The sequence below is a fragment of the Motacilla alba genome, chromosome 26 (genome assembly GCF_015832195.1).
Source record: "Motacilla alba alba isolate MOTALB_02 chromosome 26, Motacilla_alba_V1.0_pri, whole genome shotgun sequence".
NCBI lineage: Eukaryota > Metazoa > Chordata > Aves > Passeriformes > Motacillidae > Motacilla > Motacilla alba.
Window position 1 is genome coordinate 6041062 of NC_052041.1, and position 27888 is coordinate 6068949.

General features: G+C 52.2%; 1 protein-coding gene across 1 annotated transcript; it reads left to right on the forward strand.

Moving 5' to 3' along the window:
* The first annotated feature begins 3402 nt into the window (after nt 1-3402).
* On the forward strand, nt 3403-16890 carry TAFA3 (TAFA chemokine like family member 3). The gene is made up of 6 exons (XM_038162727.1): nt 3403-3566; nt 6369-6453; nt 6721-6839; nt 13102-13251; nt 14188-14312; nt 15608-16890. Exons 3-6 carry the CDS (start codon nt 6722-6724, stop codon nt 15617-15619), a joined length of 405 nt encoding a protein of 134 aa, XP_038018655.1. The 5' UTR covers nt 3403-3566; nt 6369-6453; nt 6721; the 3' UTR covers nt 15620-16890.
* Nucleotides 16891-27888: the final 10998 nt, after the last annotated feature.

Here is a 27888-nt window from a genome sequence, read left to right on the forward strand (position 1 = left end):
ATTTAAGCCAGAACAGAAGTAAATTAAACATCTAGATCATAAAAGTACCAGAGGATGTTTTCAAACAGGCTCTTTGCAGCACTGCATTAGTTGACTGTAGAGCCTGACTGTGTAATGAGTAATATATTAATTTATAATTAGCATAGTACAGTGACGCTCAGCAAATGGCTCTGTGCACTCTGGATAATTCATCAACAGAAGAAGTGGTTCTTAATGGTTTCCAAGGTTTGTATGCCCCCAGTAATTGGGAAGTTCAGCATTTATTGTTATTTCTTTGAAGGGATAATTTGATTGCAATCACACATCTTTATTCCCTGTTTCTGCTGGAGTGCAGAGAAGCCTTTGGAGCCTTGCTGCTCTGGGTATGTCTGTGACCTCTTGCAGGTGAGTACATCAGTGTTTTGCAGAGCAGATGACCTGGATTTGGTGCAGATTCTCAGAGGGTTTTACCCTTTCCCTCCTGCAAAGGGGAGGGGGAAGGGGCACATTAACCTCCTTGGGTCACTTGGCTTTTCCCCCTCTGCAGCTTCAAAATCTTCCATACAAATTTGATATCTCCCAAGGGATCTTAATTCACAATTCTGCTCTCAAAGTCCTCAGGAGCCTCCTGGTCTCATTTAGTATTACCTGACAGTAGAAATACAGAAGAAGAATTATGAATGTATAACAGTAACACCCACTGGAGTTCACGGAGCCTTTGGGGAGCTCACTTTTCAGTTTGGAAGCTCAGACCCAGCTTCCAGAGGATGCAGGGAGCAGGACTTCTCCCTGCTTTTGCAGCAGTGCCCAGGCTTCCCAGAGGTCCTCTCCCTGGACCGCTGTTTTGACAGGCTGGGAATCTGCTCTGAAATCCCCTCTTGTCAGCAAAACCTTCTGAAAAGGGAACAAAATCCTCCGAGGTGAGTACTCGGTGCTGAGACAGCCGGGAGGCACTGGGGCCTCATCAGATGAAGGGAATAAATAAACTTAAACTGAATTAAGATCATAATTCAGTGATCCACTGAAAACAGGGTGTGATAAATCTTCCCCAGGAGTAAAATGTCAGGAGTTCTGCTTTTTCCAGCTTTAATAAAATAATTTGTACCCTTCTTCCTATTAGCAGCTACAGGTAAGTTGATTGCACTGAGCATTTGAAGTCTTCTGACATGTCCACTGCCCCATTTGCCCCTAACCCTTCTTGTAGCCCAAGCCCCAGCCCATGAGTTTTCTTCCTGAAAAGGAAAAAACAGCTGTTTGCTCACCTTACAGAAGGATTCCAGGCATGTGACAGGTTTCTTACATGGGAGCAGGATTTATCACTAAGGATACATCAGGCAAGGTGGCTAGGGTTTTCTTGGGCACTTCCTGTCCTTTCCAGACTTGGCTTGTCTGGATGCTGGAAGCTTGGGTGCCCTGACCCAGTAAAGCACCAGGCTCCTTGAGGAGTCACGGCCAGGGAAGAGAGCAAGGCTGAAGGCTGCTGCTGGACACTCAATGAGAAGTCAGGATGAATGTGAGAAGGAATTTCTGTGCTCACTTCCAGCTGAATTTAAATTAAACCAGTTTTACTGAAGTCTTAATTCCTCCCCTGCATTTAAATGATGTGATCTGGAAAGCAGCAAGTTTATATTTCTGTATCATTACATCAATAAAGAGCTAGGGTTTTGTAGGCTTCCTTATTAAATAATCTGGCCTAACTTAATTGGAATTTGGCTTGTGTGGAAAATAGCTCTGATTTAATTTGCTCTTGATTGTTCCACTAAAACTTTGTGATCTGAAAGAAGTGTGTTTGTATTTACTTATCACAGCACTAGAGACCTGCATTGGCAGGCTCTCGATCAAATTACCTGATGAATATGAACAGCAGATTTAATTTAGTTTCATATTGATTTTTGTCATTATTATTAAAACCCTCTGATCTGAAGAATGAAATGCTTGTATTTCCTTAATATCTTATTACTGGGGTTTGGGTTAATCTTGTAGAGCTTTCCCTTTTTCTTTTGAGTAACCAAGTCTAACTAATTGGAATTTAACATTTGGCAATTTTGACTCTATAGAGGGGGAAAAGGAACTCAGTCTCCTAGGACAAAATAGCAAAGTAACCTCATCTTGTCAGGGGCTGAGGTGCTCTCCCCTGGATGCCTGTGTGCACTCTGGGGGTTGTGGGTCCCCCAGGAGCTGGTGGGTCACCTCGGGGCACCTGCCTTGCCGTCAGCCTGGTGCCCTGAGGAGGCTGCCCGTGGCACTGGGCAGGGGCTCGCAGCAGGGCCCTTCCCAAGGGCTGGTTGCTGGGGAAGGGACAGGGCATGCACAAAGGCCGTGGGATCCCCTGGGAAGCGAATGGCTGGGAGATTTGCAAACTGCCCAGTGTGAGCTGCATGAAGCGCTGCTGGTCACCTGTGACTCAGCTTGGTCTTGGAAATGACCCCACGCTTCCAGCTGAGCAGGGTGGAAGGTCCAGGAGCAAGCAGTGAGCCGTCTTCAGAAGCCAAAGGCTTTCATCGACGTGCAAATAGCTTTGAGCAAAGCAACCAAAACGAGAGCATGGAACTTCAGCCTCTCATCTCAGCTGTGCTGAGCTTGCAGGTCCAATTCTTGGCAACAATTGTGAAAATTCAACCTTTGCCCGTGCTGTTTGTCGGTGTTTTAAAGCCTGTTGCGGGAGGAGCCACGCAAGCTCTGCCCTGGGGGCACCAGGAGAGGTTTTCTGGACAAGTCCTGGGACCACAACACCAGCAGGCCCAGGCTGGTGTTGTGGTCCCAGGTGTTGGAATCCCCATGCCAGGGAGAGTCTCCTGCAGAGCCCAGTCCGGGCTGGTGATGCTATTTCAGTTCCAGGAAAGCTGAGTTTTGGTGGTTTGACACCAAAGACAGGCTTGCATTTTGAGGAGAAGAGGGCTGCAGAAGTGGGTCCATCTGTCTGTCTGTCCATCTCCACATCATCCAGCACCCCTCTGTGCTCGGGCATCCATCACACCTTTTTATGGCAGGGAAAATAAGTTTTTGGGTAAATTAGTTCTGACCAGGTACATCCTCTGAGGAGGAGAATGCCAGGGCCAGTTATCGGGCTGTCTGTCTGTCCGTCCATCCCCGCACCATTCCATATCCCTCGGGGCTCGCGGGCCCGCCCCCCCTCCTTTTTTTGGGGTGGGGCAGGGTGGAGGGAAAGGGGTTGTGTGTGTAAATAATTACTCCGATGGATTCTCTCTGCCTGTTCCTCCTCCTCGACAGCCTTGACGGGCACCGGGGCTGACCGGGGCGGGGCGGCGCCCTCGCGGGCGGGGGCGAGCGGCTCGGAGCGCAGCCGGTGCCGGTGCCGGAGCCAGCCCGGGATCGCGGGGCCGCTTCCCGGGCGCGGCAGCAGCAGCAGGCGGCGCTGCGCCCCTTCGCGCCGGCAGCGGCTCCGCCGGGCTCCGCTCGGGCCCGCGCCGCCCCCGCCCAGCCCCGCGCCGCCGCCGCCGCCCGGCGATGCCCGCGGCCCCCGGCGGCTGCGGCCCGCGGAGGCGGCGCTGAGCCGGCGGAGCGCAGCGGAGCGGCCCCCGGCCATGGGCAGCGTCGGGCCCCGCCCGCAGCGAGGCCACCGGCAGGTACGTGCGGAAAGTTTGGCGGGGGGAAAGAGACGGGGGCGACTCCCCCGCGCTGCCGAGCGCCGCTCCGGGGCACGCTGAGTCCCGAGCAGGGCCGGGAGCCGGGGTCGGGGAGCGCCGGGATCGGCGTGCCAGCCAGCGCGGCCGGCACCGGGGTGCCGGTCCGGGGCTCCAGCGCTCCCGGCTCCGCCCGGCCGCCCTTCGTCGCTTCCCGGTCCCGCGTGTCCCGGTCCCCTGTCGCCCGCCGGGGCTCCCCGGTGCCGGTGCGGGGCTCGGGAGGGCCCCCGCAGGGAGTTTAGCGGGGCCGGCTCTGCCCCGCGCCCCGCTGGCGGTGACTCCCGCAGCAGCGGCGGGCACGGTCCCCGCGGGCTCTGGGGGATTCGGGGCCGGAGGGGCCCTGTCCGGCTCGGGGAGTGGGCTCGTCACGGATGCTGTTTTGCCAGCACTGCGAAGCTGCTCGCTGTTCTGAGAGGCAAAGCGCTGCTGGAGAGATCCCAGATCCTGCAGCCAAGGATGCTCCGCTACTCCGAAGGGGCCACAGATCCCAACTGCTGCCGCCTTCAGCACAAGCTGTCCCTGTGGCCACAGCCGTGAGCGGGACAGGATCGGATGGGGGGCTTTAATCTTCCTCTGCTTCCTCCCTCTCTGCTGTAGCTCCTCCAGCGGGGTGGGTTTGCCTCTGGCCAGCGCCAGGCTGGAGTAGGGCAGGGCACTGAGAGCCAGCTGCCTCCCGGGGTGGCTCGAGGGGCACAGGCTGGGCACGGGTCAGATGGCCCCATCACCACGAGCAGAGGCTCAGCGGCTCAGAGGAGAGCGTGAGCTGTACCAGTCCCATTCTGGAGCCGTGAGTTTGTCCATGCTGTGGGTGCCAAGGCAGGGAAGCAGCAGCCTCCTCCTGCTCCTGCTCATCAGCCATCCCTTGTGCTGCAGGGAGAGGCCTGGGGGGCTGCTTATTATCCTCATTAGCACCGTGGGGCACTGGGCTGTGCTCCAGCAAGCTGCAGGGGCACAGTTCCACATGTGGCTTTGATGGAGGAGCGGGAAAAGGTCCATAGCTCCTGTGACAGGCAGAGTGGTCGCTGTCTGGGAGGGCAGCAAGGAGCTGTTCCTGTAGGGTGTCTGTGCTAGGGAGCCTCGATGGAGCTCCCATGTGGGTGATGGCCCATGCCCACATGTGCCTACAGGGAGGAAAGGGGACCCTCTCAGAGGAACCATCATCTCTTGACACTCTGGTTGCAACTGAGATTGAGAGTCTGGGAGATTGGGGAATTTTTTCAGGTCCCAGCTCAGACCCAAAAGGCAAAAGTAGCTAAAAATGTTAGTGAAAAAATCCACAGAATTCCAAACAGCACATAACAGAATGGAGAATACCAAGATCTTCAATCAAAATTAAGTGTTTTGACATGCCAGAACACCACTCTTCATTTCACTGACATTCCAGGCTGAAAAATCTCAAGTCAGACCAAACATGTGTAGTTGAAATCTCACGACACTGGAGGTTGATAACTGTCAAAACAATGATTTCTGTGGAGCTGTGTTTTCTGATGGGAGTTTGGGCACGAGTGGGAGCCCTGCGTGCCTCTGCCAGCATGGAGCACTGGGATGCCCCGTGCCCTCCTGCTCCCCTGAAGCTCATGTGCTCTCCTGGCCACCAGCGTGGCTCCTGCTCAGCTCAGTGGTTTCCCTGCGGAGTGTGGCATGGACAGTGTGGATTGCATTATTGATAACACTGTAATTTATTTATGCTTCCTTGGCTACAGCAAACAGCTCAGCCTTTCTGAGCTAAACATGTTTTGCACTGGGGGCGTGTTGCTGTCCTCTGTGGGATGGAGTGGCCAGTGGAGTGCCTGGTGTTTGGTCCAGCTGGGAGGTCACCATGTCACTTGGCAGCTGCCAAGCAGTGACGTGGCTGTTGGTGCTGCTGCCTGCGGAGCGCCGGAGCTGTTCCCATCTGAAGGGCTGTAAATAGTGAAGAGAACATGTTTAAAGAACCCAGCAGTAAAATACAAAACCTTTTGGGACTTACATTTTTCTTTAGGGGCTTCAGGTGATGTAAAACTTGGCTTCTTCCCATGTGCTGCATGGAGTGGGAGTGGTGCCAGGGGAGATTCTCGGTGTGTCCAGGGGTAGCCGATGCAGTTTGAGTGTGTGGTTGCATGAATTGGGTGTCTGTGCTGGAAGGAGTAGCAGCCCCAGGAGAAGGTGACGCGCTGGGAGAGCAGACTGCAGGTCCTGGTGCTGCCACGGGCTCTGTGTATCCGACTGGCAAGCAGCTGCCCCGCTCCTGCTTCCTGTGGGGTGCTGCCCCAGGACATGCAGCGGGATCAGCCCATCCTCCTGTGTGTCAGCAAGTGCTTTACAAATGCCAGGCCTTGGGCATCACTGCAAGGGACCTCAGGGACACAAGGACAGTAACAGCACGTAGCCACGCGCAGGAAAGGCAGAACCTGGAGTGACTCGCTGCTGGTCTGCTCTGGCTCTTCCCACACACACTGGCTGTGTGTTCAGTGTTTGTCATCTGTTTTAATGACCTACTGTAAAGGAAAGGACCTGGTTTTGTGCTCTCAGCAGCAAAAATCAGGAGCAGTCTGCAGGTCCTGCTGCTCAAAGGGGTCAGCAGGGTTGTGGGCTGAGCTCCTGGAGAAGTTTCAGTGGTGCCACAGACACGTGCTCATGCACCTTAGAGTGTGTGTCCTGAAGTGGGGCTGGTGAAATTCCCAGGTGTCCCCAGCCACTCCCAGGGACACAGTGGCTCATGCCGATGGCAGGTATCACTGCCCACGTCCTTCTTTCTCCTTTCAGGTGTGCTGATGTCTGCTCCTTGCAAAGACCTGACCCACCTGAGGCTGGCAGATGCACAGATGTGGCCGTGAATCACCAGTAAAAGGTAACCATCACTCACCTGTACTGCTGCTGGTGGGATCTCTTTCTGTCCTGCTGAGATGGCCTATGCTGCTGATGAAGTCTGAGGTCATCTGAGGGTGGTGGGTGAATCCCTTCATCTCCCAGGGCCATGTCCCCACAGCCAGACACCCCAGTCCTCACAACGTTCAGGAGTCACACCACTGCGTGCAGGAGCATGGGTGAGTGGATCTGCACCTCCCAGCCCTCCTCAGTCCATCTTCCTCCACATATCTCTTCTTGTTTTCGGTAGAATGAGTGAGAGAGATATACAGAGCCTGAGCAAATGGGTTTTCGTGCTCAGTCTCTGCCTTACCACGCTGTGGGGACGACTGACGCTGGCCTCCACGCATCACCACAGAAGCCATTCAGGTAGGGGAGCAAGATCCTTGCTGCATGTGTCACATGCTTGTGCACTCATCTGGGTCCCCTTGATAATGGCAGTACTTTGGGGTCTTCGTGGGATGCCTGAGGTGGGGGTTACGAGGGGATCAGCTGCTTGGTGAAGCTCTGTCTCACGTTTCTTGGTGGGGGACGAGAAGTTTCAGGCTGTGGTGCACGCCAGGAGCAGGCGGGCATCTCTCTGGGGACCAAATGCTGACAGCCTCACGGAGCTCGGAGTCCATCCCTTTTCCTGGGGTCTGGGCAGCAAGGATGAGTGTGCCAAATGTGTGGGGCAGCATCCAGCAAACAGACACCAAGGGGCACAACCCGGTGCCACTGTGGCAGCTGTTGGATTGGCCTTTGGAGTGTCCACATGGGCAGGAAACTCCCGGGACTGCTCCTTCAGGATGGGTGGGAACACGCAGCCATAGCAGCTGCTGCTTGGAGTTAGAAGTGTTGAATACTCATTATGGGGCATTTACAACCAGTGGCTTGGTGAGTTGGGATGGTCTAAGGAGTTAAAGAAGGAATTTCTTCATGTCTGTAGCAAAATCTGAGACACATACACGGATCCATATGTACATCTGATGCATCTGTGTGAACCTATCGTTGCTGTAATTCCTGCTCTGTGGGCAGTGGATGTAAATCTTTCCACCCCACCTGCTATGAGTATCACAAACCTCACTTGTTATGTGGTGGACACTCTCCGCTCCACTCCCCACTTATTAGAAATAAAAATTTGTGTCGCCCTGGTTGCAAAGATCATCTAGGAAGATGGAACAAGTGTAAAGTAATGTAGAACTGGAAGTCTTGGTGGAAAACATCATTGTGGCTCTGAGATGTTAATTTGTTATTCCCAGCTGTGAATTGGAGATTTCCTCTCTGAGCCTTGGACTGCTGCTTTGTGGCATGGATGTGATTTTTTTGGAGGGGTTATGTGAACCCATGGCTGAAGTTTGTGTCTGTAGAAAGAAGCATCTGAGAAGGGCTCAGCCCTTTGTGCCCATCCTCCCTCACACAGGAGCCTGATGGGCCCGTGGGGGGACCTGGTGCTCCAGGGCTGGGGGCTCCCTGGAGCATGGTGAGGAGATGGTGCTGGTGGTGCTGGTGTTACTGAAGGTCCTGGCAGAGCTGTGCACCTGGCAGGGCTGGAGCATGGTGGGGAGATGGTGCTGGTGGTGCTGGTGTTACTGAAGGCCCTGGCAGAGCTGTGCACCTGGCAGGGCTGGAGCATGGTGGGGAGGTGGTGCTGGTGGTGCTGGTGGTGCTGGTGTTACTGAAGGTCCTGGCAGAGCTGTGCACCTGGCAGGGCTGGAGCATGGTGGGGAGGTGGTGCTGGTGGTGCTGGTGGTGCTGGTGGTGCTGGTGTTACTGAAGGTCCTGGCAGAGCTGTGCACCTGGCAGCGCAGGTGAACGCTTGGATCCCAGGGCACCTGCTGTCTGCTCCATGTGCCTCTGCTTGGAAAGGGCATCTACGGGTTAATTTGAAACCATTCACGCTCTCGATTGACCCCACACCTAACCCTGTCCTATTTCTGTCATTTTTGCCTGACAGTTAAAGCAGTTCTAATCCTGTAATCCCCACCCGCATTGCTTAAAACCAAAACACATCTTCCAGAGTGGATCCCTCACCCAGCAGCTACCTGCCCTTCCCTTCTCCCACTCCATCCTTGGGAGTGTCCAAGGTCAGGCTGGACAGGGCTCTGAGCAGCCTGGTCTACTGCAAGGTGGCCCTGGTAAAGGCAGGCAGTGGAGCAAGATGAGCTTTAAGCTGCTTTCCAACCTAAACCATTCTGTGATTCTAACTGGGAGAAAACTCTTCACTTTTCTTCTGGGATGATTTTTGGCACTGAATCAGGTCTGCCAGGGATATGGGCACTGCTGGCAGCTTAAGTGCTCGCTCAACCTGCCCAATCCCAGTGCCAGAGAACGCTGCTCCTCCATGGGATCAGTTTGTAGGGAGCTGCTTCTTTGATCTGTGTTTATTCACAGGTAAAACCACCTAAAAATGATCAGTAGCAGAGGAAGGTCTTTAATTGTGACCTCAAACTTAAACATTTCTTGAAGAGAGAGTCCACATGCAAACCCTCTGTTTGCTGTCCAGGGACACGTCTGACTGTGGCAACCGGGTCTGATAATGGAATTATAGAATATCTCCAGTTGGAAGAGATCCACAAGGATCATTAAGTCCAACTCCTGGCCCTGCACACAAATCATACCATGTGCCTGAGATCCCGTGTGCCCACCCAGCACATGGAGATGCTGCTGTGTCCAAGCAAAGCGCTGCTTCCTGCAGAACGTGGTTGGATTTAAGGAGCCACATGAATTAAGCACAGTCATTTGGAAAGAGAGTAGGAGACTCCTTGGTGAAGAATGATTCACCAGCAGTTCAATCCCCTGTGTGACACGGTGAGGTCCTCGTGATGAACAAGGCTGAATGTCCGGATCCAGCTCCCACAAAAGTGGCCCCAGCACCTTCTAAAGCTGATAATCGAAGGGCTGTCTTTGCCTTTATGCTCATCACTCAACCTGAAGCAGAAGTAAAAAAGCATTTAAGTCAGCTGGGATTTTTTCTTTTGGGAAATCAGGTTCTCTTGGCATTGCCTGACACTTACATGCATCCAGTTTCTCTTTGTTTTGTGGCTCTCCACCAGCAAGCAGTATTTTACACTGAACAGGTGGGGTTGTGCCCACGCTCCCTGAGATACTCAAAATGTGTAATTTCGGGTTGTGCCATAAAAACCCCATGTTCTGCTGCTCATTTAAAGGTCAGTCGGAGTAGGACAGCGTTTTTATTTTATTTTTGCATGCGGGCTTCAAAAGCTGTTTGCTCTTACAATTCTTCATGGTTCCATGCGATAAGCTGTGTCCTTTAAAAAAGGGTTCCAGTGGGGAAGTACCAGTTAAATGGGAGGGGAAAGCATGCCAGAAGCTCTGGAACTTATCCCAGGCTCTCGGGAGGTTTCCTGCTGTCGGTGTTAAACACACCATCCATCTGATACGCATTTTGTTCCAAGTTTCCTGCTGCTCAGCAAAAGGAGAAGCAGCTGCAGGGAGCTCTGGAGCCCGTTGCTCGCCCTGCACGTGGGCTCAGCCTCTCTGCTCTCGCTTCCCAGGCATGGGACATGAAAACCCTTTTGGAGGGAGCCCCTCGTGGGGAGGGAGCCTCTCACCACTGCTGTCCTGCTGGCGTCCCTCGGCGTGGGGATGCTCCTCTCCTCTGCAGCGAGGGCGCAGCAGTGTCTCCTGCTGCCGCCCTGGGAATCCCCCCGTCTGAGGCAGAGGGGGTTCTTGGCTCTCAGCTACAGCCCCCCAAAGTCCTGTGCTCACGGGGACGCTGGGGGCTGGCATGGTTCGTGTTGTCTGCAGGCCAGGGGTGGGAAAACGAGTCTGGTGTGTAGGAGCTGAGGTGCATTTTGCCAGCTGGGATGGCCCTTACCTGGCTCCCCGTGGGCTCAAATGCCATGGCCTGGGAAGGGGATACGCTGTGTCCTGCTGCCAGGGCTGGGGCTGGCACCTGGAGGGGGCAAATTGCCAGGGCAGGGTGCCAAATGGTCAGAAGACAATGCAGTGGGGAATGGTTTTAAACTGGAAGGAGGCAGGTTTTGGTCAGGTGTTTAGAAGAAATTCTTCCCTGTGAGGGTGGCGAGGCCCTGGCACAGACTGCCCTTGAACAGATTCCTGGGAGCATTCAGGGCCGGGCTGGATGGGGCTTGGAGTGACCCAGCCTAGCGGAAGGTGTCCCTGCCCATGGCAGGGCGTGGAATAAGATGATTGTTCAGGTCCTTTCCAACCCTAACCAGTCTCTGATTCTACAGTTCTAAGACCTTCAGGCAAATGGAATTTGTATTTTGTGGTGTGAGAGCGGGATGGGTCCTGGGGCTGCGTGCTGCTTCTTCAGCTCTGCCATCAGTGGGGCCCTTGCTGTGAGGCTGTGTGTGCCCCAAGGGGGCTGTGGGCTGTGCCAGGGGCTGGGGGCTGTGTGTGCCCCGAGGAGGCTGTGGGGCTGTACCAGGGGCTGGGGGGCTGTGTGTGCCCCAAGGGGGCTGTGTGTGCCCCAAGGGGGCTGTGCCAGGGGCTGTGGGGCTGTGTGTGCCCCAAGGGGGCTGTGCCAGGGGCTGGGGGGCTGTGTGTGCCCCAAGGGGGCTGTGGGGCTGTGCCAGGGGCTGTGGGGCTGTGTGTACCCCAAGGGGGCTGTGCCAGGGGCTGGGGGGCTGTGTGTGCCCCAAGGGGGCTGTGCCAGGGGCTGTGGGGCTGTGTGTGCCCCAAGGGGGCTGTGCCAGGGGTTGGGGGGCTGTGTGTGCCCCGAGGGGGCTGTGGGGCTGTGCCAAGGGCTGGGGGACTGTGTGTGCCCCAAGGGTGCTGTGCCAGGGGCTGTGCCAGGGGTTGGGGGGCTGTGTGTGCCCCAAGGGGGCTGGGGGCTGTGCCAGGGGCTGTGCCAGGCAGTGGGGTACCTGCCCCACACAGGCAGCTCCTCCTGGGCAGGGACTCTGAGCTGCAGGTCCAGCCCTGCCATGCCCCACGCTCAGCTGGCTGCAGTAAGGCAGAGGGAGTCAGATTTCTCTTTATCTCTGAGCTGCACCTTTCTGAGCAAATTAAAAGGGCTTTGACACGTTAGCAAACTGCCATTGCATGGTTGTAATGACCGATTTCTCAGTTCTGCCTGGCTCTCCCTGGGCTGAACCTTTTAAAATTAGCTGAAAATGAGCAGCCCGAGAGCAGGACTGCAAGGGAGCAGAGGGGCTGCCTGGGCAGCCCTCCCAGGAAGAGCTCTGCTAATGAAGCTTTTCTGAAAATGAGTCAAAACCATAACTACGTGTGAACACTGAGACCAGAGGGTGTAAAATTCCCTGGTGAGGTGCACGGGGAGGAAGAGTGACTCCTTGTGGTCCTGGACCACAGCGTGAGAGGAATGTGGGCTCATAGGCAGCCCAAGCCAAGGATCTCTACTTCTTCCTCAGATCATTTAAAAAATCCCATGAGGCACAAAGAAAGGGCAAAACAGTCATGTTTGTTCTGCAGAGAGTTGCTTTCCTTTTCACTTTCACCGAAGTCTACCATTTCTGTATACAAAAAGAATGGAATTCATCATTAAAGCTGAATTACTATGGCATTTCAAAGAGAAGATAAAATTTGTGGCCAGAGATATTATTACAAAATATTCCATGTAATAATGGTGTAATTATTATGGACAGAAATGAAAGTAAGGGTTCATTAAAAGAAAATGACCATGAAATAGCAATAAATGGAGTAAATTTAAGTCATGGTGATTGCTCAACCCAGTGCAGGAATGCCCTGATGCCTGCTTACCTGCATGCTTTTTGGGATGCCACACTGCAGGAATGCAGCTTCCCCGTCCTCCACCCAGCTTGGCTCCTGTTTGCTAGGGAATAAAAGCCCATTCCCGGTGACCCACGGGACCCAGGACGTGCCCATGTGTGGCTCTGCACTGCCTCTCCAGGGCTCATTAAGCAGGACCTGCAGGGACCTCCGGGGTCGTGGGAATGAAGTCCCTCAGCCCTTTTTGGCTGATTTGGATTGTGCTTGTGTGGGCCATTACCCAGCTGAAGCACTGATTTGAGATGCTGACCAGCTCTACACTCTGATCCCAGAGGTGATCAGCCAACACGGTAGTTTTCTATTTTCCTCAATATTCTAATGGCACTGGGAGGGGGAGCAGCAGAGCAGCTTGAATTGCTGATGAACACCGTGACATTTCCCTGCTGCTGCAGGGTGGAAACGCCATCCTGATCTTCCTTCTCCAGGCAGAGGGTGGGTGATGGCAAGGAGGAGGCACTGACTGTAGCTGTGGTCGGAAGAGATGGTGCTCTGCTTGAAGCCAGCAGCAGCACAATGCACCATCCCCTCTTGTAGCAAAGTGCATCTCATTATCAGCTGCAATTAGCTAATGTGCTCATTAGTTTCAATAAAGCTCCTGGCTTGGCCGTGGCAAGAGGGGGTGAATTTTGGAGGGTGCGAGGGGAGTGAGGGCTGTTAGGAGCAAGAGCTCAGATACAAGAGGTGTGGAGCAGGAGCCACCACTTCTCCTTACAGGTGGGCTGGGGCGGTGCTGTGCCCAGACACCAGCTGTTTGTCACAGCAGCCCCGGGCTGATTCCAGAGGCCGGGACAGCGCTGCACTGCCGGGCTCCCCTGTGCCTTGGTCGCGGCTCACAGCAGCGGCGCTGCCCAGGGCGCGGGGCAGGGAAGGCTGGGCTCTCTGGGGTCTCACGGGGCTGTTTCTCCTCCAGTGCACGTCGAGCCCGGCACATGCGAGGTCATCGCGGCTCACCGGTGCTGCAACAAGAACAAGATCGAGGAGCGCTCCCAGACGGTGAAATGCTCCTGCTTCCCAGGGCAGGTGGCAGGCACAACACGGGCGGCTCCCTCCTGTGTGGACGGTGAGTACCCCACGGTGCAACCCCTGCCTTTTCAATCCCTGACCTCATCTTCACGGGTTAAACACGTGCGGGGTCTCCATGTCCCTGCCATTGACAGGAGCCCTGCCCTGGGGTCCTGCAGCAGAGCAGTGGGGAAGGGGGCAGTTTTGGGGACACTCTCTCACTGGGCACTCCCTCAGCTGGTGATGCTCCACTCCGTGCAGCCCTGGGCTGTGTGCTGTGGGGGTTCCAGCATCCCTGTGCTGGGGTCAGGGCTGCAGCACCGATCCCTGCGTGTCTCCTCAGCCTGCTGCCACAGCTGGAGGCAGGGATGTGATTCCAGGGATATGATCCCATTCCTCCTTGGTGTGAGGAGCACCAAGCATACAAACTGTCTGTTTTATTGAATGCCATCATGTGCCATGACCAAGGAGCCGTCAGGAGCACCACCAGTCCCTGCCAGCATGGTATTGATTTGCCTGACAGCCAGTGGCCTGTGACTGTGGTTCTGTGCAGCACCAAGTAATGCCAGAATAAATAGTCAGGGAAGGCTCTTGTTGTCCCCAGCTGCTCAGGTCATATTGTTTCCAAATGTAAGAGAGCCCACTCTGGCTGCTCAGACTGGAGCCACGAATCACAAGGCCCTCACAGAGCAGAGTGGTAGGAGACAGTCCCTTTGCTCTGTAAGTGGAGCCTGAAACAGGTTCTTGAGCAGCACTGCTCTCCCTGGGAGCGAGGACATTGGGTAGTGGGAGAGAACAGGCTGTTCTGGAGGCAGGTGGAGCAGTTGGGTCAGGTGAGGCCAGGCAGGTGAGGAGCAGCTCCTTGTCCAGGGCTCCCCAGTGTGAGCTGTGCTGGAGAGAGGGGCTGTATCTCCTGGTGTCACCCAAAGGTGGGCAGAGCTGGTCCTCCAGACCCTGTGCTGCAGCCTGGCCGCTGATCCCTCCTCTCCCCCAGCCTCCATCGTGCTGCAGAAGTGGTGGTGCCAGATGGAGCCGTGTCTGGACGGCGAGGAATGCAAAGTGCTGCCTGACCTGTCGGGATGGAGCTGCAGCAGTGGCAACAAAGTGAAGACGACCAAGGTACGTCCCTGCCCTCTGATGGGGGGAGCCCAGGTGTGCCTTCCCAGCCTGGGGCAAGCAAGCAAAACCCAGGAGAGCACCCACAGTTCTGTGGGGAAGGAGAGAGCTCCAGCTCCTTCAGGGCACACGCTGAGGGTGCAGAGGGTCTGGGCTGTGCACTTGTCACTGGTGTTGGAGGCATACCACAACCCTGAGTGGATCCCAGAGCTTTTCCAATTGATCATTCTTGCTGGAAGGCTTGGTGTTGGATGGCTCAACCCCTGAGCAGACATCCTAGGTGTGTCTGTGTAACATCCCGGGGCTCCCAGGGTGCCCAGGTTGCTCCCCAGCACCACCCACCGCTCTGGGGCCACAGGTTGCCCTTCCCAGCCCCGTGGCACAGTCCTGAATCTGTCCCTGTTCCCTGTCTGAGGCAATCATTTGTGACAGAGCACTACACGATTATTATTTTCATGGCTTGCTGAATACCCCAAAGAACAAGGTGTAATTAAAATTTTATCAAACTCATTAGTAATTACATATATGCCATGGCTAATCAGTTGCATAATTTTGTAATCATTGTTCATACCGTTGAGTGTAATTATTCCTTATGCTTTCGTTTTCCTCGCCCCACATCCCCCACCACAAAATTATAGTATTAAGCAGTGTCAGGGTTTTTTTCATTGCTGCTATTATTTTTGTGCACAGAAAGCACTTTCCTGCTGAAGTGTTTTTATGGACATCCAAGAAGGTTCCTCCAGCCCTGAGCATCCATCACTGACCAGTTGCTACACCATTACATTGAGCTGGTTGTCTTTTTCCCCTCTTAGTGTTGTTTGGTTGGTTTCCCCCAGCAAAACTTAGCACAAAGCCTCTGCTCTGGCTTTGCTGTCTTGAATTCTCACTGGGACCATTCCCATCTGGAATGGGAGTAGGACTTCTGCTCTCCTGCCTCATCCAGCAGACCCCTCCATGGCCAACCTCCTTTTGGGTGCCCTGCCCTCCTTAGGGAGGTGGCAGTTTGGGAACACAGACCTGTGTTTTCTAAAGGACTCTGGTAACTTTGGATGACTTTAGTGACTTTGGAATGGTGCCAAAGGGCTGGATTTGCATCTCAGTCCCCTGTGCAGACAGACCTCAGTGGGAGCTGCAGCCAGAGCACAAAAATCACAAACCATCCTTAAGGTGACATTTGGAATGGCCACTCCATTAAATTAAAGAGCCAATCTTATTTGCACCTCTTGAGGCTGTTTGCTAATAATTCATGGATGGGGAGTCAGCAGGATGCATGGGATAATTTCTCCTCTCCTCCACAGGTCACTCGATAGCCTCCGTGCGGCGTGGCAGGGGCTGAGCCGCCTTGCTGTGGGTCCTGGTGCTCCCCTGAGCAGCAGGATGTGGCCCGGTGCCTGCAGAGGTGGGATGCTCCAGGGCTGCCGTGCTGCTCCCGTCAGCAGGACTGTGACAGCTGCTGGATCACAGCATCCCCTGTGCCCCAGCTTCCCTGGAGGCTGCAGGCAGGGATCCCAGTGCAGCTGCCAGAATCCCGTCACTCCACGGTTCCCTCCTTTTCTGTGGACACGTTCACCAACCAACAAATGGGCTCGTTTTCTAATCCTCCTAAATAAAATACTCCCACTATGTAAGAGCTGTTGACGATGCAGAGACGGACAGGCAGCAGCCCCCAAATGGGCTTTCATCTGAATAGCTGAAGCCATTGCTGTGGGTCGCCTTTCCCGACCTCCCGAGATGCTGAATCCAGGTTGCAGTTGGAACCGGGATTGGAATCGGGAAGTCAGTGGTTATGTGAAACCCTTCCCCATGTGGCTCCTGGCCCTGGGGTTCCCAGGAGCAGCTGCTGAGCTCCAGCCTGATCCTGAGTCACTGGGGGCTGCTCTGCCCTCGAGACTGGGCTTTCCCTGCGCACCGCCGTGACCGCGGGCAGCAGCTGTGGCAGCTTGGTCACAGGGTGTCTGACACCCTGCTGGCTCCCAGGGATGGTGAGATGTCTCCATGGTGCATGCTGCTGGTTTCGCCTCTCTCAGTAATTGCATTAATCAGGTTGCAAATTTAGCGTTTTCCACCATGCAAATCCCAGGCACTGAGTTTCTGCTTGTGTTTGCAATTGAATTTCAGACTTGTGTGAGGCGATCTCTCTGTCTGCAGCTCTGGGGTGTCCGGGGCATCAGACAGGGCCTCAGACCAAGCTAGATTTTGTTGTAGTAATCCAAAATAAAGAAAAATGTACCACCTCCTGGCCCTGAGCTCATGACCTTCTCCAGGACACACCATTTCCTGCGGTGTGGCAACTCAAGGTGGGACAATGTGAGCTCTGTGCCCCCGATGTCAGAGGTGCTTGGGACCCTGGGACCAACACCTCCAGCCCTGCTCTGGGACCCTGCAGGGAGGCTGGAGATGGTGTGAGGACCATGGCAGTGAGGGGGGCACTGCTGTGTTTGCTGCCGCCTGCCTCCTGCCCTGGCTCCCACCACAGGACTCATTATTGAGGTGTTTTTGTAATGGGGTATGTAATACCCTCTCCTGATGCGATGTAAATACCAGACTGTGAAATAATAAATTCATTTTAATCTCTGCAAAAGATCTTTTCACTCAGCAGCAAAGGGAGGCTCTGGGAGTGCTTCTCATGCTGCTGAATCCGAGGTGAAGGGGCTGGGGACTCTGTCCTGGCCGTTCCAGTCCCAACCAGCTTGTTCAATAATGGCTTTGGAGGAGAGCAGAAAGCCTGTTGTGGCCAGAAAAGGCTGGGTAGCCACAGTGATCCTAAAGAAAAGTGCGTTAGTTCCTACAGGATGCTTTGCTGAGAGCTTCTCTTACCCTGTCCCTTCACCTTTGTGTGGCAGCTCCGTGTCCCCGAAGGTGCTACCCCTACCAAAGGCCAGACTGTGATTGTAAGGCTCCCACCTGGAGTCCTGTGCCCTCTGAGAACCTAGGCTGTCGAATGCAGAGTGGGAATCTGTTATTTCCAGTAGGAAACACCAGGCTGCAGATGGGAACATCCCTGCTTGGCTGAGCATTTCCATAGTTGGCTCATAATTGAAGGATCCACTCTGCAGAAGTGTTGAGCTTGACACTCACATTGATATAAAAAACATTTTATTGTCTGCATAATAGGCACCCTTGAAGCTTATTTTTCACTTACTGCAGCCCACAGTTTAGTGAGGAAATAGCCCCTTGGTGTCTGTGCTGAGTGCTGACCTCGCTGCTATCACACCATCAGAGTACACAAATACTGCAAATTGCTGCTCCTCTCCTGGCAGGTAAATGAGTTTCCAAGGAAAACGCTGCAGCCTGCAGGACTGCTGGTGTTACCTCTGACTCCTGAGCAGCCAGGGAAGGATGCTGCTGCCATAACTTCTGGCCCTCTGCCCTTCTTCCACTCACTGTATTTTCAATGCTTTCCTTTGGCCAAGCAGGCAAACAGGCCGAGCAGGAGAAATGAACCAAGCAAGAGGGTGATGGTGATGGGAACATCTCTGGGCTGAGACAAGGGCTTTGATGCCCTGTCTCTTCACTGCCTCAGTGGGACGATGCCACCCACACAGTCCCCAGTGACCTGGGGCACCCTGATCCCTCTCCCTACGTGTGACCACGCTGCTGGTCCCTGAGGGACAAATCAACCCCTGCAGCTGCATCAGCAGCTTGGACACCCCAAGCTCTCACGCCAGGGTCCCAGATCCACCCTGCCCAAGTCCCCATCTTGGTGGGGAAGTCTTGTGCCAAGTTCTGTCTTGGCACATCTGTGCAGTAACTGACTGGGAGCTTGCACAGACTAGATGTGAAGTTGCCCAAGGGTAATTAGTCAGAGGAAACTGTCACAGCTAACGTACTTTCAATATCATCTCCCTGGGTATTGTAATTACACCCCATTCAATTAGTCTTCAGGAAAAAAAAATCTTTTGTATTAAGATTTGGTGGAGGATTATTAGAGAGTGAATTAAAAGACAAGGATTCCATTTTACCTACAAATACTAAACGCATAATGCATAAAATACCCCCAAATTACAAGCTGACTAAATGTAGAGCTGTGCTAGGAGGTGAAATGAAAGGTAAAATGAAACCCTTTGAGCAGTACAAGGTGCAGTATTATCAAAGAAATAAGATGGAAACATAATTAACCACCCAGCATTATGCTGAAAGATGGCAAATTGAAATGGGAGACAAAATTAGGTGAAATTGCAGAGCAGGCTCATTTATTTCAGCTTTATAAATCAGTGCTACCTGTCAGCAGTGATGCCAAGCTATTCCAGAACAGGAGCTTTCCAAGGGAGGATGTTCACAGGGACCTCGCCTTGTCCACGCTGGGGCTGCTGTGCTCTCCTGGATGGTGAACTCTGTGTCACTGCAGGAGCAGGTGATGCCTCCAAGGGTCACACCTTTGGCGTCCTTTCCTTCACCCAGCCATGGTGCATTCAGGCCACATCTGCTCTGTCCTCTTCCCCAGAAGCTGTGTCCCTTTCCCTGATGCTTTGCTGCTCTAACTAGTGCCACCCCTGCGACTTTTGCCCGTGCTGCTCCTCTGGCATCCCACAGGGAACCCACCATCAGTGGCCTCTTGCACTGGTGAGTTGAAGTCCAGTTTACAGCTTGAGGAACATTTTCTTTAACTGTGTTAAATTTCCTCCTCTCAGCCTTAATTGGCTCCTGTTCCCTGTAACCTCTGCCCCTCCACTCAGCTTGCTCCTCTCTGCCCATTTGCTTTATTGCTGCTTTTCAATGAATTCAAACAAGAACAGAATTGTCTTTTCCAGAAGTAGAAAGATTTTTGTTAGAATCACCTCAGCTATGCAAAAACATCCCGGTGCATCTCCCGTGCTGTGCTCAGGAAAGGAGAAACCTGGAACTGTCTTATCAGCTGAGAAGAAGAACCTGTCTTGTCCAGCTTACAGGATTCACAGAGGTAGCAGGTGCACGTGGCTGTTCTGGCACTAGTGTGTTTGCACATGAGCACGTGGGTCAGGTTTTTTTGTACTTTGCCAATACCTTTCACTAAGAACTCCACTTTTTTTTTTTTTTTTTTTTTTTTTTCCCTCTCTGGCTTGTTTGAAAGTAGATATATCCCTGTTTTGGGGATGTGAACCAAGCGGCTTCAGCACCAGACATGCTGCCCCATCCCTCCCACCTCAGGACAGGAGCCAGCAGCAGCCACAGCCCCCACCACCAGCACGTGGGGACATGTGGCCACAGGGACACGGGGCCGTGGGCACCTTCCCCACTGCCTTGCATGCCATGGGACTCCATTAGAATCACCAAGATAAAAATACAACAGCACAGGCTTTTCTCTGGTTAATGCACTGTGATGGGGCCGTTGGAAGCATTAGATGGCTCTTCCAAAAATGCATCCTCATGTTTTATTCAACTGTGCATTTGCGAAGATGTCCTTAAGGGAATGAATAAAATATTAATTTGGATGCTACTGCGCAATAAAGGCAGTCAGGGCAGAAACCATGCTGCTGGGTCAGGGCAGAGCTGGCCCTGCTGCAGCCTGACTCCTGACACGCCCCAGGGGGATCCCTGGGGATCACAGAATCATGGAATATCCTGAGCTGGAAGGGACCCACAAGGATCACTGTGTCCAGCTCCTGCCCTGCACAGGACATCCCCGAGAACCCACAATTTGCCTGGTGTGCATGAGAGCTGCTGGCCCTTGCTGCCACCTGCCTGGGAGACCCCAGCCCTCTCCAGAGGCTCTGGCACAGCCCTCCACGCAGAGCTCGTGGATCCGTCTGGCCCTGGAGCTGTCACTGCTGAACAGGATGGTGAGGCACTGGCACAGGTTGCCCAGAGGGGCTGTGACTCCCCCAACCCTGGAACTGTTCTAGGCCATGTTGGACAGGCCTTGAAGCAATCTGGTCTGGTAGAAGGCATCCTTGCCCATGGCAGGGGTGGAACAAGGTGATCTTTAAGGTTTCTTCCAATCCAAAACATTCCACAGTTCTACAATTCTGCTGCTGCATATTTTCTTTTGTCCAGGGTCAGTCCATCTGTGCCACATTGAGGCAGGTGGCATGGGGCAGCCTGGGGAGAGCTGCAGAGGTGGCTCTGCACCAGAGGGCAGTGCCCATGTCCCATCTTGCTGCCATCAAAGCCCCATGCCTGACTCCCATCCCAAGCTGGCAGGAAAAGTCCGGTGTCCTGGTGTCTCTCCTGTCCACCTCCACATCTGGATCCCTGCACGCTTGGCAAAGCCAGATCATGGAATCATGGAATCATGGAGTCATGGAATCATGGAGTCATGGAATCATGGAATCATGGAGTCATGGAGTCATGGAATCATGGAATCATAGAGTCATGCTCTCCCCTCCCCAGGACAAAGGCATATGGACGTGAGGGGCTGCACGGACGTGGGTTCATCCTGGGCACACTCTGCTTACTACCTGGATTGGGGATTAAAGAGAGGCTCATTTTTATAAAGGGATTTCTAGCCTTGTTTTCCTGCTGGGGCAGCTGCAGTGGCCACAGCAGAAAAAGAGCCACTGGCTGGAGCAGAGCAGAGAGGGAGGATGCAATTTAATTTGTGCATTTCCCAGCTTGTTAATCTCCCGACTTACTGCTGGTATTTGATTTCCATAGCATTGCTTCATAGTAAAGGGATTAGCCTGGACCATAGTTCTGCTCTGATGCTCATCTACTAGGGATTAGAGAGAAATTTTGCAGTTAGTTCATGGGTCAAATATGTAGAAATGAAAATATGTTTTTGTTGACATTTGCAGGAGCATTCAGCCTGTGATCTAGCACTGGCTCTCCTGACCCATTCAGCATCTCCTGCCTCCTGTCTCATGGGGGTCCTGATCCTCTGCTTCCCATTTCACAGGGTTCCCAGTACCCTGGTCCCTGTCTCAGAGGGGTCCCAATCCCCTGCTCCCCATGACAGGATAGTTTCAATCCCATCTTCTCTGTCTCATGGGCATCTCAGTCCCCTGTTCCCAGTCTCACAGGGTCCCAATCCTCTGCTGTTTGGCCCAAAGCCGCAGAGGCAGGAGCCTCAGCACCTCTCCCTTGTCAGGGTGATGGATGATGCTGTGGCAGCTCCAGCTGCCAGTGCTGGGCATGGTCAGGGGTGCCTTGGGCAGTGTGTAAAATCCCTGTGAGTTGTGGTTTGATTTTTTCCTGTGCACGTCTGTGGCACCAGAGGTTAATATATTACCAAGCTGACCTGGATATGAGCAAGTCAGACATCGCTAATGAATGCGTGCTAACCAAAAACACAGACAAATTAGCACATGCTCCATTTCCTCCTCGTGCTGTGCTTTTCTCTGGTCTCAGCATCCCCATGTGACAGGAGCCAGCTGCCCCCGGAGTCCTGTGGAGTAGGACCAGCCACCTCCCTTGTGCCACCTTCTCCACAACGCTCCCAGCCCAGCCTGGCCCTCTGAGCCACCAGGAGTGAGATCTGACAGGCACAGAGATGCAAAATTGATTTATTGGTAACATGATACAGTGCACGGAGCCAGGATTAAGTAATGATCCAATTAAACTCCCCTGGATGTATTCATATTAGTGAGCTCTAAGTCAATCAATTATTTAAATACAATAATACTTAAATACACTGGAAATCCTGTGATTATTACAGGAGCTGAGACCATGTTCATTAACAGCAATAATAAATATTGTGGATACTCAGTTCTGTAAGGACTTTTTTCTATGAGTTGTGAAAACTGTGCAGGAACTGGAAGACTGGGAGGACATGAATATGGATCAGCAGGATTATTACACACACAGCACCAAGGGACAAAATTAGTGTTTAAAATTCCCTGCGAAGACAAAATGTAAAATACGAAAACTTTTGCAATCAGTCGTAATAATGAAATTTTGATTAGAAAGCCAGAATCATGCATAAGCACCTGAGTCACCCTCTGGGCCAAACAGTGTGCTTAATCCATGAATCCAGTTGAGAATATTTTGGCTTTGAAGAGAATTTTGGCTTTGTGGTGGACACAGGGGTGCCCGATCCATCCGGGATGCAGGTGGACCACGGGCCTGATTGCTGGGCTCTGGATGCACAAAATTAACTGACCTGGCCTGGAGGAGGACAAAGAGGAAGAGGAGGAGGATGAGACAGTGCCTGGTGAGGGGTGTCCATCTGAGAAGCCTCCACTGGGCACATGCGTGACCATGCTGAGGACAGCAGTCTTCCTTCAGGGTTTTCTGCTCTTACATAGCAGCGAAATAAGAATATAAATTATTTAAGTGAGCAGAAGATAATTAATTCTAAATAATCTGGACTCTGCCCAGGTTATAGCTCTGCAACAGCATTAATCTCTCTAATTACTTAATATTACTAGCACAGTTTTTAGTGAGTTCAACAATGCGTTCAGTGAATCCAACATTGAGCAATAGATGTAAAGCCATTGATTCTGAGTTGGAAAGCCTTGTGGTGCTGCAAATCTGACCATTTTATTAATCAAGTTATCACTTTTATGGCATTAAAGAAGTAGCAACTTAGTCTCGTGGGTAAATTTTTTCATTGCAATGATGGTTTTTTCTGGGGTTGCATTAGAGAGTGTTCTTTCAGAAACATTAAGGAGAATTTAGACTAACGGGATCTCTGGTAAACAGTTATTTACATTATGGGCATTGAGGTTAAAAGCCTGGTTTTGATTGAGGAGTTGCAGCTTGTGTCTGGCTCTGAGGTGAACCATCCCACCAGAGGGTTTGGGCAGGATTCCACCCAGGAGTCTGGCTGGGAACACAAGCCCCAGGCAAGGCTTTCCATCCCTCTCGAGGTGCCTCTGCTCATGCCTTGGCCTCTCTTTGCTGGCATGTGGCCTGACATGGGCTTCTGTGCATCAGCACCCATGGCTGAGAGCTGCAGCTCCTACTGGGACTGGGCTGGAGATGTGCCACTCCGGAGGGGAGGCAGGACTGGACCCACTCCCCTGCAAACACCAACCAACATTTCTGAACCCACCAGACAACCCAGTCTGTCATCCTCCAGTCATCCTGCTGTGCAAGTCACAGGAACCTAGGGAAATGAAAAGGTGAGAACACATTATTGATTAATTACTTAGTCATCTCCAAATGGTTATTGAGCCCAGACTCGACTTAGACAAATTGCTCCTCCATTTTTGTGACTGATACACAATTTGATTAATGCAGTTTTACAGTACCCCTGTCAGAGGGTGACGCAGAGCCTGATTCCAGTGCCTGGCAAAAGGCAGTGGTGTCATGTTCTCCATATCTGGTGGCATTTGCAAATGGTCAGCCAAGACACAATTAAGCAATGTGATATTTTGTTTGAAAGGAACAGTGGGTTAATAAACTGAGCTGAAGGCAGAATATCAACGTTATCTGATCAGACTGACACTGATCACTGTGAGCTGGTGCCCGCGCTGTGCAGGGTGTCTGAACACTGAACCACCCACTGTCAGTGTGTCAGGAGATTGATGCTGGCTGATGGCAAGGAGACCTCAGAGCTTTGCCCCAGCGTCTGCCCTGCAGAGCCGCGGCACAGGCACAGCCCTGGGCAGAAACTCTTCCCACTTCAGCCCCACCTCTGCCTTCCCCAGAGCTGAAATCGCTCCTGGGAAAAGGCAGGAGTGAGCTGTAGCATTCTGGGGTCTGGTCAATATTTGATTAATGTTTGGGTTTGGCTTTTCCACCTTCACTTTGAATCGGAAACCTTGCACAGCAGAGCCCAAGAAGTGCAAGCAGAGCAAACCTCTCATTTCCACCTGGAAATGTTTTTTAAATCCTGTGCAAGAAATGGGAAGATTAATGACCTGTGGCTGCAGTGCCTGGAAATCCTCATCTGCAGCATCCTTCACTTTCTCTTTAAATCCTCAAGAGCAGCACGAGTGGAGCGGGACGGTGGGGCAGGGGAGGACAGGCTGTGTCTCTGACAAATGCTGCTGGGGATAACAAGGGAGTGTTGGATGCTGCAAAAGGCCGTTCTTGAAGACCAGAAGGCAAGTGGCCTCATAAAGAAGGATTTCACACTATTTAAACAATAAAATCCCCACTGGCTGCCAGGGGAAAGTGTACTGTGGAAAATCGTGATGTGACAACAGTGACTGTCAGGTGCCGTCCCCATAAAGACTCGTGGTGAAGGGAAAAGCCAGATGAGCTTTCTGTTCTTCACAAATATTAATTACTTGTGTGTGGCACATCCCTGCCTTGCAGCAAGGACTTGGGAATGTGGCACCAGATGTTGGGAGTGAAAGAGAAGGAATCTGCCTCCCCCGGGACTGGGAGGGGAGTGCTGAGGGCTGCCTGGCATCCTCTGTCATCCAGCCCAGCCCCTCCTGCCCTGGGCTGGCTGCTCCCTGGCTCCCATCGCTGGGGGAATGGGCGGGGGTGGCTGCTGGGGGTCCCATCGCTGGTGCTCAGGCAGGTGGGTCTATGTCTGCCAGGACACAGCTGATGATTGATGCCACAGTTGTCACTGCCAAATCAATATTCCTAGAAATGTCCATCACTCATACCCCACCCAGTGATTCTGTTTGTTTTCTCTCCACAATAATCAATACTTTGCTTTTTTTCTCCCTTGAGAACCATTCCCCTCAGTGCTCCACGTACATTACATGTTCAACAAGTGTCATGCTCTGTGCTTTTCCTACAGACTCCACGTGCAGAGGCTTTTTCCTGCTGCTTGTGCACACCACAGGGTTGTGGATGCGGTGCTGCTGTGGCCACTCACTCCAGTGTGAGCTGTTTCTGCACCTTCATCTCTCCTGTTAGCACCTATTCCATTTCAGATCTCGTCTGGAAAGCTGATGCCTGGAGCAAAGAATCCAGGACTCTTAAATGCAGCAAGGCCATTAATTAATATTTTAACTGCTTTGCTGGAATAAATTCAGCTTTAATGAAATAAAATTAAACCAGTGGCCTGGTGCAAAATGAGCACAAGGATGGAGCTTATGTCATATTGTAGTGTCCCAGTGGTGAGTTTTTAAAGGGAAGCTGCATTTCAAGCCGAGCTCTGGCTGTCAGATGGTTTTCCCTGTATCACTTCCAAATGCAGTACAGCTGCCTTGGAGCCAGGAGCTGGAGATGTGCCACCAGATGTTGGGAATTAAAGAGAACAAGCAAATCTGTGTCTTAAAAAAGAAGCCACTCTTATTTGGGATGGAGCCATGGGACTTGACATCAGGTTCCCTCTTCTATTAATCAGTATTTGTGTTGGGTTTAATTAGCTTTGATTGCAGCTTACAGATGTAAATGTGTCTCTCATGGCATCTCCCTCTCCCCTGGGAATATGAAATGAGTGTTTAGTGTAACAGCATTGGAGCGATGCACGGGAAGGAAAACAAACAGAGCAGCTTCATGTGCATCCTCAGGGGTTCTGGTGATCTCCACCTCAGTCTGTGGCAATAAACACAAAAGGGAGCAGACCCTCCAAAGGAGAAGGGCAAGGAGAAAGGAACCCCATCTTGATGCTCCTAGAAAGCAGTGTCTGATGCTCCGAGGAAAGGCCCGAGGACCGTCCCTGTGCCAGGGTGAAGTCTGCCGGAGTTATGCACCAAGCTGAGCTCCACAGGAGCAATCACAGCTCCACAGGAGCAGTCACAGCTGTGCAGGAGGAGCGTGCCCCAGGAACAGCCCAGCAGAGGCCCTGAGGACACCTTGCAGTAAGCTGTGAGGTCTCTTCTGTCTGTCAGATGAAGAAAGAATTCCTCGCCAGGAGGTTAATGTGCTTGATTCACCCCCCACAGGAATATGATCCTCCTTATTAGTGTTTGCCACTTTATATTTTAATTAAGGTCACCCAGTGGGCCTGTAAATGACATCTTAATTAATAGCCTGCAATATCTGCCAGCACCAGTCAGGCTTACTGTGGGTACCTTGGGAGGAGAGTGAGAGGGGAAACATGAGGCACACCTGGAGCTCTCCTCCGCAGGAAGATGGTGCTGACTCCAGAGTGCTCCTGGCTGTGACAGTGCCAGTGCTGACTCCAGAGTGCTCCTGGCTGTGACAATGGTGCTGACTCCAGAGTGCTCCGGGTGTGACAGTGCCAGTGCTGACTCCAGAGTGCTCCTGGCTGTGACAATGGTGCTGGTAGCGGAGTGCTCCTGGGTGTGACAGTGTCAGTGCTGGTTGCAGAGTGCTCCTGGGTGTGACAGGAGTGTCTCAGCTCTGCCTGGGTGCTGCCTGTCCCCAAGGAAGGTGCTGTTTGATATTGGCATCCCAGATTTACACTGTGACATTTACTCCCAAACCATGAGACAGAGCAGAGGCCACCTCACCAGCCCGTAAATCAGGATGTGTGTGATCTAACAACCTGCTTGTGACTCAGCAATGTACTCAGATCCATCTCCTGTGATTTACAACTCAGCTTGGTGACTTATTTCGAGTCAGTCAAGTTCAGAGACAACCTATAACTCAGACTCGTCACACATTCATCAGTGACACAGGACTTGGATAACTTGAGAATAACTTCAGAATTAATTGTGTTACTTATGAAGTTGCTGACATGACTAATCAATTGCCACATGGCAAATAAATCAGCAAGACACCTGAGAAATTAATTCTTTTTTTTTTTCAGTTAGAAACTTCACATGCCTTATAAATCAGACATTGTAATAGTTTGTCTTACATCAAACCCTTAACTGGAAAATGGCCCTTTGGGGAGAATATATATTTATGGACTATCTGTCCTGAACTGGTTAAAGGAGTTAAAGAAAACGCAAGGGCAGTGGGTTGGACATTTTATTTTACAGTCATTATCTGTGTGCAGGCAATGAACTAAGAGCCATGGGTCAGTGCTTCGGGCGAGCGCAGGGCGTGGTGCTGTGTCGGGAGCTGAGCTGGGAGCCATCCCCTCCATCCCCACCGTCTCCACCATCCCATCCCAGGGCTGAGCTCCTGCTTCACCCCTGCGCTCCCAGCCCGAGCTGGGAAGATGAGCATGGAGTTGACCTTCGGATCAGATCAGGCTCGGAGCAACCTGGGATGGTGGAAGGTGTCCCTGCCCAGGGCAGGGGATGGAACCAGATGAGTTTTAAGGCCCCTTCCAACATAAACTATTGTGAGATTCTGTGATGCTTCCCAGGTTGCACACAAAACATCCTTTCTCTGGAGCTCAGCAGTGCTGCTGTCATCCTGTCAGCCTCCTGCTCGCCAGGAGTAGCAGATCTGCTCTTAATGATAATAATCAATACATTCAACGAAGAATCAGATTTTATTTAATGTGCAATTCACTTAGAGTCTGACACCTCTGGATTTATTAAAGCAATTCTTGTACATTGACTCGGTACTGATTGATTCCTTGAAATGCATTTTAGTGGGGATTTAAAATCCCAACGAGATAGACATTTTCTATATCCTGCATTTAAACTGCTACAAATGCAACGTGTTCTTTTCAGTAGGTGTCCCTTTAGAATACAGATCACCCCACTTTTGTTCTGTATATAAAATACATGGAAGAGATTATTCACAACATATTTAAAGGATGGGCTTTTTAATGAATCTGTAGGCAATTTGCCATAAATTACAGATGGAAATATAAAATATAATCAAACTAGTTGTAGAAGCAAAGCCATATGTGCAGGAGTTCTACTCCTGGGGAAAAAAAAAATTGGAGATTATTTGAATATGTAAAGTAGATTTTTAAAGCATTTCCTTAAGAAACTCAGCCTGC